This window comes from Mastomys coucha, unplaced genomic scaffold (assembly GCF_008632895.1).
Source record: "Mastomys coucha isolate ucsf_1 unplaced genomic scaffold, UCSF_Mcou_1 pScaffold1, whole genome shotgun sequence".
NCBI classification, from domain to species: Eukaryota; Metazoa; Chordata; class Mammalia; order Rodentia; family Muridae; genus Mastomys; species Mastomys coucha.
In genome coordinates, this window is record NW_022196891.1 from 27152019 (window position 1) to 27161285 (window position 9267).

The 9267-nt window shown below is 50.0% G+C and overlaps 1 protein-coding gene across 1 annotated transcript in view; it reads left to right on the forward strand.

Annotated features, from left to right (window-relative positions):
* CUNH1orf116 (chromosome unknown C1orf116 homolog) overlaps nucleotides 1-7716 on the forward strand; it is a 13797-nt gene extending 6081 nt beyond the window's left edge. The window contains exons 2-3 of the mRNA XM_031381549.1: nucleotides 3301-3481; nucleotides 4625-7716. Of these exons, the coding sequence (XP_031237409.1) occupies nucleotides 5056-6138 (1083 nt within the window). The 5' untranslated portion in view covers nucleotides 3301-3481; nucleotides 4625-5055 and the 3' untranslated portion in view covers nucleotides 6139-7716. The remainder of the gene's footprint in view (nucleotides 1-3300; nucleotides 3482-4624) is intronic.
* The last annotated feature ends 1551 nt before the right edge of the window (nucleotides 7717-9267 follow it).

Genomic DNA, 9267 nt, shown 5'->3' on the forward strand with positions numbered 1-9267 from the left:
CTGCTGGGCCACCCACGGTCACTCAGCGCACCTTCTCTTTCATCTTCTTCACCACGGAGTGAATCATTGGTTCCTGCCTCTGAGTCACCTCTGCTTCTGTAGAGAACTGGGTGGGACAGCCTTAGAGAGCAATCAGAGATCAATAGAGATCAATACCCGCCCACTCCCCCCCCCCATTTTAATTAGATCAAACAATGAGCTTAGGTGGAGAAAGGGAGCAGGCACTTAAGTCGGGCTCAAAACTGGAAGGTAGATTCTTGTAGCACACGGACTTTTACAACTGTCGACAATGCCAGGGCATAGGGGTGAACACCTTTAATCCCAGCACTCAGGAAGCAGAGGCAGGCGGATCTCTGTGAGTTTGAGGCTAGCCTAGTAGTCTACATACAGGTCAAGTTCCAATATAGCCAGAATTACATAGTGAGACCTGTCTTGGCAAGGTGGGGAGGGGTAGTAGAGGGGTGAAGGGGGGTGGGAGGGTTCACTGCAATGAGTAGCATGGTTTCAGTTTCCCACAAAAGTCAAAGAGAACAGACTAGTTGGGAACCCTTATGGAAGCAAACACATCCAGATTCCCTACTTAGAAGCCGTACTACCTTGGCATGTCACCAGTTCCTCTAAGCTTCAGTCTCTTCAGTTTGGGACTCGTTTGTCTGTTTGTGGTTTGAGACAGGGTCTCAGTAGGTTGCTCCCGCTAGCCTGGCACTCGCTATGTCAACCAGGCTGTCCTTGAACTCATCAGAGATCCATCTGCCTCTGGTTCCCAAGTGCTGAAATTAAAGGTGTGTACCATCACACAGGGCTAGTCTCCGCAGTTTTTAAAGTAGGGGAAATATTAACACCCAGTAAACACCATGGTTTTCGAGGGAGTAATAAGATGCGTGTGATGTCTGACTTTTCCTGGGGAGGCTTGGTAGGGCAGGCACAGACAGACCAAAGAGATGATCCTAATATGGAGGTGACTTACAGGAACATGGGTGACTCTCAGGCATCACCAAAAAGCCACAATGAGCATGAGTGACAGTTTGAAACCTGCTCCTTATAGCTTCCTGACCAACTTGCAGATAGTCCTTCAAAAAAATCAATCTCCACCTCTTTTTCCCCCCTCTCTCTCTCCCTCCCTCCCTCTTTCTCTCTGTGTCTGTCTCTCTCGATCTCTGTCTCCCCGCTCTACCCTCCCCCATCTGTCTATTGCCTACATAACCTTGGGGAAGGGCTTCATGAATCTTGAGACTTTCTGAGATCCCTGAGCAATCTATTTTGTCAGCTGAGTCTTAGAAGTTTCCTCCAAAAGGGAGCGTCCGGGGTTAAAGGACAACAACTAACCAACACAAAGGATCATCTAGAAAGCTAGGTGACTGCCCAGTGTGTCCATCCCCAGGGCCTTATGAAGTAAGAAAAAAAGAAAAAGAAAGCTATTCTTAATAAGTATATTGGCACACACCCAGTCTCAACACATAGAAAGCTAAGTAGGGAAACACCATATTACCAGCTAGGCTGGGCTGTACAGTAAATCCTTCTAAATAAGCATAGTGCATGAGATAAAGATGGAGTTCTGTTCCCAGAATCCATAGGGCACAAGGAGGAAACTGACTCTTTCTGATCTCTACACGCACATGCCCATAAACACACTCGTACAAAGCAATAAAGATTTCTAAACAGTAAAAGAAATAAATAAAGCCTCTGTGTAGAAAATAAATGGCTCTCTCTGAACTGAGACAGAAATGTCCCAAATCAATGCTTAACTGTTTGTGAGGGCATGTAAGAAGCTATTCTTTGTCTGGACCTGAGTTCAGATTCTGGGTCTTAAAAGGTTGGCTGAAGGAGGACGTGTGCCTTACGCCCAAATATAAGCATCCCTTTGCTGCTCATCATTCTTGCACACATTGTAAGCCTGAGGGAAGAGCTCAGACTTGACTGTTTAGTGCCCTGAAGAGTATTTGAGACTAGAGCCTGTGGCTGGGGGGATCCAGCTGGGGATGGAGGGACGGTGCTTGCCCTGCATGCACAAAGGCCTGGGTTAGATCCCTGACACACACAAAACTTAGTTAAATACCAGAAGGAGGGAAGTGAATCAGAAATCCAAGGTCATCCTTGGCTACTGAGCAAGTTCAAGGCCAGCCTAAGTTACAGGAGATGCTGTCTGGGGGTGGGGGATGGGAGGGAGGGAGACAAGAAAGGAAAAGAAAATCTGAGGTTTATAAAAGGTTTCTAGCAAATGTTAATGTTTAATATAGTTAATGGGTTTATGGGTTGTTTGTTTGCTTTGGATATAGAGTCATCCTGGAACTCAGTAGTGTGCCCACCGCACCTGGATGCCTAGATAATGAGTTTCGATATATAAACAGGGGGCAGAAAAGACAATGCATGCACACATAAATCCAAAGTGCTTGCAGGACATGCACATCTTCCCTTTGACATGCGAGATTGGGGACACAGAGACATCCTGTTTCTGACTGGAAGACACCAGTAAGAGTAGTCACACTCCCTTGGATTCTCTATGAAAGAGGATCCAGAGGGCAGGGCGGTGTTGAAGATCTTTCAATGGCAAGAGGTGTCTGGGGGACTCTCCCTTGTGCAGGCCCAGACATCTGGCAGCTGAAGTATGGGACAGGCCCGTCTGGAAGGGTTGTTTCACAGCCTCTTCCTGACTCCCCAGGAGAGTTTAGGACCGTCTGGCAAGCTTCGCCAGAAGTCTCAGGGAGTCTGGAACAGTCACAATTCTGAAGCATCACAGACGTTATGAGGAGGAATGGAAATGCTCAGGCCAAATGCTATCTATCCCCACGGCTGCTTTTGGCATGCACGGAGCTGCTGTTCGCACTGGCCTTCCTGCCGGGTAGTAGTTGAGGGGGGGCAGAAGTGCTTTAAAAAGTTAAAGGAGACACCAGATACCAGTCATGTTTTAGCCAGGCTGTTGGCCCTTATAATTCAGGGTTAGATGGGAGGCATACTTCTTGAACTATTAAGGTCCCATGGAACTGGAATGAAACCCTGCGGCTGGCTGCTTCTGATCTGTGCCCCTAAATCGTCTACCTTAGTTACCCAGGACTAAGCAACCAAAAAGTGCTCTTGCACCTGCCTGCCTAGCCTTCCGAACTGAGTCCCAGTGAGCTTCAGCCTGCCAGGCCTCCTTGGTGCCTACTGTTGCAGGAAGCAGCTTCAGTGGTTGGCAGAGCAGAACCGGGGAAAGCTTGCCAGCTTTGCAGCTCTTCCACCCCACCCCACCCCCACCCGCAGCAGGGCGAGTCTCGGCACCCCCATCCCCACCCCCAATTTCATAGTTCCCTCTCCCAACAGAGTGACAGCAGCTACGATTTCCTGTCTGCTGAAGAAAAGGAGTGTCTGCTCTTCCTGGAGAAGACCATTGGCTCCCTAGAGGCTGAGGCTGACAGCGGACTCTCCACAGACGAGTCAGAGCCAGCCACCAGTCCTCGGAGTTTCCGGGCCCTACCCACCACCACCCAACAGGCTCCCCAGGGTAAGAGGCTGTCCAGGGAAGCTACACTCAGAAGACCAGAGTCTCCTCAACACTTCCCCCACCTTGTTTGTCCTCTGGGGCAAGTTCCCCTGGCAGAAAGGGGAGCCCCATCCTCTCCTAGCCTGACTAAAGCTAGAGGGAAGGGGCTCCCCGAGAAACCAGCTTCTTGCATCTTTCGATGAAGTGACAGAGGCCTAGGAAGGAAAGGGGTTTGCCTAGCTCCCTTCCTGTCAGGGAAGAACTTAAAAAGAGATAGGCTACACCTCACTTAGGGAGGAGTTCGGGTGGCCTAAGCCCGTTGGCCCTGGAGACAATGAGTCAGCACTGGGAGCTAATCTGGGCAAACCAGAGACTGTGGGAGATAAGAGAGGGATGTTCCAGTGCTGTGTGGTACCCTGAGGCCCCTGTTAGGAGGCAACAGAAGTCCTGTGGAGTGCCAATTCAGTAAGAGGGGATGGGATGGCACGCAAGAGTAAGAGAATGTGTTTTCAGGGTAAACAGAAAACCCTGCTCCTGTGGACTATGGCAGTGGTATTGTTTACTAATGCAGTAAGTATTTATTAACATGGCCTGGGGCCCTCCATTTAGACAGAGTAGAACCGGAAACTTCATTGTGCCCTGAGGTTAATTTACTGGGCCCGGTGGCCCTCACATACCTGCCAAGATCACTAGGTAAGATACCTAATCAGTCACTGGTATGGGTCACTAGCTATCACAGAAACATCCAGGCTCTCTCTCCTAGGAATTGAAAGTAGAAGGCCAAAGCACATCAAGTTTAGGTCAAGCACTTGCATGGGCTCTGTTTGCTGCAAGCTGTGGTAACTACAAAGAACATCTTAAAGTCTCTCCCTGACTTTGGTGTAGGAACAGAAGGATGGGAGAGCCCAAGTCAAGGATTTGAAGCAACTCAGAAGTGATGTCTTCCAACCGTTAGAAAAATATCAATTCCCAGTCAAAGAGAACCTGCCACTCCTTATCCATTAGTCTATGGGAACTCAAGAAAACAGAGCTCCCCTGTTAAAAGCAGGCCAAATAAAACAAACCCCACCGTTGAGGGAGAGAGTGGGGAGGTATGTGCTCTCAGCTCTAGCAGCATTCTCAGTCTGTTTACTCCTTCCTTCTCTTCCCCTTAATCCCCCACAGGAAAGCCAGAGGCCACAGACATTCAGCAGGTGCCAGTGCCAAAAAGAGTGGCCCAGTCCTCGGGTCCTCCGGAGCCTCACAGCCTGGGCCTCAGGTCAGGTTCCTACAGCCTTCCCAGAAACCTTCATCTTGGCAGAAGCCAGAACCTCAGGGAAAGCGCCACCCAGACCAACAACCCTGTCTCAGAAGCCTCTGAGGTGTCTTTAGAGGATCCCGAGAAAGGGCAGACCAGCCAGGGCGCTAAGGTCGTCCAGCCACCAGCCCCATCCCTTGACCTGAACACAGTTCTCATACCCCCGCCAGAAGCCTTCCAGGACATTAGGCCAAAGAAGAGTGGGGCAGAGAGCCCACCTAAAAAGCCAGGAGAACAGACACACACCCCACCGGACCACTCTCTAGACAGAAGCCCACCCTCCCAGAAGAAAGTGGAAATGTCTTCTGAAACCGAGTCCCATAAAGCCACTGAGAAAGGCTGGACAGAGGGGCCACAGCAACCACAGCGGCCTCCTGCCCAGTCATCTCGGAACACAGGGGCTGAAGAACCTCCCCTACCTTCAGGGATCAAGCCAAACACTCAGCAGGCTCCCCTCACAGCCTCCAAGCCCCGTAGGCTGCCACCTAATATCGTCCTGAAGAGCAGCCGCAGCAGTTTCCACAGCCACCCCCAGAACTGGTTGTCAAATCACACTGAGGCTCCAGACTCCGGCCCTGTCTCCTCTTTACAAGGACAAAGGAAAGCCCGCAGAGAGGCCCTGGAGAAGCTAGGCCTACCCCAGGACCAAGATGACCCCAGTCTACTTGTAAATAAACACACCAGTACCCTCAAAATCAAGGAGGCTCAGGCTCAGACCCCGTCCCAGGCCCGGACTCCTGCCCAGCCAGCATCTCAAGCTCTCGTCTCGGGAACTGCTTCTGCAGCGGGGAAAAATTCCCCAGTGAAGGCTGTCGCTTCTGTGGACTCTCGAAGCAAGGGTTGGATTCCTACCCAGGAAACCCCTCCAGGAAAGGTTACAGCTGCCAAATCTATGCCCATTCCTATCCCCAAGGCCTCAAAGGAAAACAGTTCCCTGGCACAGCCCAAGCCCGACCCACGGCTGACCCTCCAGGAAAGCAGCATCCCTGGCCTGAGACAGATGAACTTCAAGTCCAACACTCTGGAGCGTTCGGGCGTGGGGCTGAGCAGCTATCTCTCCGCGGCCAAGAAAGACCCCAGCTGCCAAACCAGCACGTCTCTGGGAAAGAGCCCCTTCATGGACAAGGTTTCACCCAGTGTCTTTCGTAACTCCCGGCCCCGGCCTGCCTCCTTGGGCATGGGAAAGGATTTTGCAAAAATCCAGGGGGGCAACCTGGTTGACCTGGAGCAGGACCGGTGCTCCCCGCAGCCATCGTTCAAAGGACAGAGCCATGACAAGCTTCCTCGCCCCGCCTGTGTCAGTGTCAAGATATCCCCAAAGGGCATTCCTGATGGGCACAGGAGGGAGGCCCTGAAGAAGCTAGGTCTGCTGAAGGAGTAAGTGTAGGCATGGCATAGCCCATGCCAACCTGCCAGAAGAGACTGGCTCTGCCTACAGTCTTTGCAGCCTCACAGCTCAGAGCTGGCTTCCTTCCCATCCGAGGTGAAGAGGGAAGAAGCTTGAGGCCAAGGGTATGTCTGTGCTCGGGCCATTGTGCCATTGAGTACATGCACAGATCAATCTGAAGATTAGCCTCACAGGAGGAGAAAGAGAGGGAGAGAGAGAGAAAGGGGGGGAGCTTCCATATCACTGACACTATTTATATAACACAAGGAACCACTGTTGAGCTCTGTTCTTGGTTGAGATTTTACATGCGCAAAGTTCAGCTTGTCCCAGCACTGAGCGGAACAGAGTGGCCAGACCTGAGAAGCAAAGTCAAACGACACAAAGGAAACAGAAGCAACTTAAAAAGATGAATTACACTGAGCACAGCACTACGGTGGCATGAAATACAGGCTGAGTTTCTGCAGTAAACGGAGACTGGCTTGTATTTGCTGTGCCCCCTCTCTCAGGGCCTTCCAGACATGTCCTGAGGCCAAGGGGGTCCTGTTCAGTATCTTTACCCACTGCCTTCCCCTATCATTTCTTACAGCCTAGGACACATGCCTGTCTCTAGATCTCATAGCTCACTGATAGCAGGGGGCCACTCCCTGGTCTAAGAAAGCTGAATATATGGCCGCACATTCCTCCATTTCTACCTGGAAGAATTCTTGTCGTGGGCTTAACGAATACAATAATAAACTGTGCCATGGCCCAGGATTCTGGAGTCCCTGTTCTTCCTGCTTTCTGACTCCCTGGCTGGTTTCAGGGCAGGTCAACACTGAGCTGGAAAGCCCAGTCCAGCAGCTTTATAAATACAGAGTCATTTCCGAACTTCTCCATGCTGTTCAAAAGCATTCAGGTTTCCTGGGGGGCTGCAGAGGTGGCTCCGTGGTTAAGAGAGCTCTTTCAGAGGACCCAAGTTCAATTCTGAACACCTACTGGCAACTGCCAATTCCAAAGCCAGGGGATCCAGTACGCTCTTCTGGCCTCCAAGGACATCTGAATTTAGACACACACACACACACACACACACACACACACCCCTAAAAAAAATTAGTCTTTTTTTTTTTAAAAGAACGTGTTCAGGTTTTCTCAGTTCCGATGATGGAAACCCAACTCATACACAGACTATTGGAACTTAGGGAGATCTTAGGAAAACCCCTGCAGCCACCAGAAAAGGAGGTGCCACATCAGACCCATTCTGCCATTTAGTAACAGCTGAAGCTGAAACCGGGACAAGAAATACACATATGATACCGCTCACCTAATACAGTTGTCAGGTCAGTCAGGTTGCTACTCCGTCCTGCCACCACTGCATCCCTACACAGTTTTCTTGTACACAGACAGCGCTTCAGACATCCTTTGAAGACCCCACCTGAGGACCTTCAGAATTCTAAAGCACCTTCCAGAGCACTGGGTGAACTATTGGGAGTAATACGTGATGCCATTAATCTTTTTATTCTTTAGCAAGGGTGTGTATCATAACTCTTAGTAACTCGGAACAATTCTTCCTATAAATCCCCAACAAGTTGTGTACATCTCGAGTGACTTGGGTAAGTCTTGTGGCCTTAATGACCTAGCATGGCCAGCCATGATTCTAATTTCCTTTCAGATGATAACTGTGAGCCAGTGATAATGGAGATGCCCAAAAGAAGCGGGTCTGCAACTGCTGTGTAAAGATGCCCTTTAGGTCCTCCGAACATCCCTGCTCTGTGTGTCCTTAGGGACCCATTGCTGTCAAAGATCAAAACTAACAACAATGAGACGGTTAGGATTAAGGGCTACGCATGACTCCACCCCATCATGGAATGTGGGGTGCGGGTGTGGCAGTTTCTGTGTACACTCTTTACCCACCCCCACATACTCACACACCCAAATGTCTGCTACCTGTTTCCCAGCCCCAGGTGAAGACCTGATCTCTCAGAGCTGGTGGGGACTCCCACATTGGCTAAGCTCCTTTATTGCAGGCTCTCAAAACACAGAAGGCTGATTCTAGACGACTGACTTGGCTGGCTCTACTAGGTCCTATTTCCTATGTGTATTTCAAGACACAAGTTGGTTCCCTACTCATTCAATGATTAAGAGAGAACCCTGAGTCAAACCTCAGTTGGTACCGAGGCTTCATGGGAGAGTCTAGGAGCAACACAAGGGTAGTGTTGTATTAGTCAGAGGTGCCACCAGCTACATCTCCATCCATGAGAAAGGAAAGAGCTCGGTCATCCAAGCCATTCACAGCCTGCACCTGCCCCCCTGTATCTTCACCAAGGTGTCTTGCTCATTCCCCCATTCCCTACAGGGCATCTTTACACAGCAGTGTGAGTGACTCCTTTCTGTTTTAGCTGACGATCCATGTTTCCCATATGATCGTCCTTCTGAGGACAATCTGCTTTAAAGAGCTGAAGGGAGCGGAAGGAACGCAAATGTTCACTACACCAGCATGAGGATCTGAGTTCAGTCCCCTGTATGCACATTAAAAGAAAAATACAAAAATGAAAAAAAAAAAAAAACAGGCATGCTTACAATCTCATTTCTGGGGAGATAGAGACAGAGGAGATTTTCTGGGGCTTTCTGGGTGATCCTGTCTCAAAAACCAAGGTGGAATCCTCCATGTGCACATTCATTCATTCATTCATCATTCATTCATATTCTCTCTCTCTCTCTCTACATGCACACACAGAAGGAGGAAAAGAGGATGTTTTTCAGGATTCAAGAATATCAATCCAGACTTGTCCATCTTCATTTTAAAGACGGGCAGAAAGGTCCAGTGAGGATGCCATCTCCCCAAAATTGACTCCACATCCAACTCTTCTGTCGGGTCTATCTTCTTGTACCCAGATAGGAGCCCCTTCACTCGCCTTGCACTGGCGGAGTGCGAGGTGGGCGTGGGTTAAGAGCTGCTATCTCCTGTCAAGAGCTTTTGTGTAAGGGATTGCAAAGCCATGTATGATTTTAAAAGCCAGACTGCTCTCCTCTCCCTTGGGTCTTAGATGTCCGTGACGTCCCACCAGAGTCTTGCTGTTGATGCTACATGTAAGCCATCTTCCAAATATAGACGTAGGTTTCCCTCAAGCCTCGCACAGTGGGATA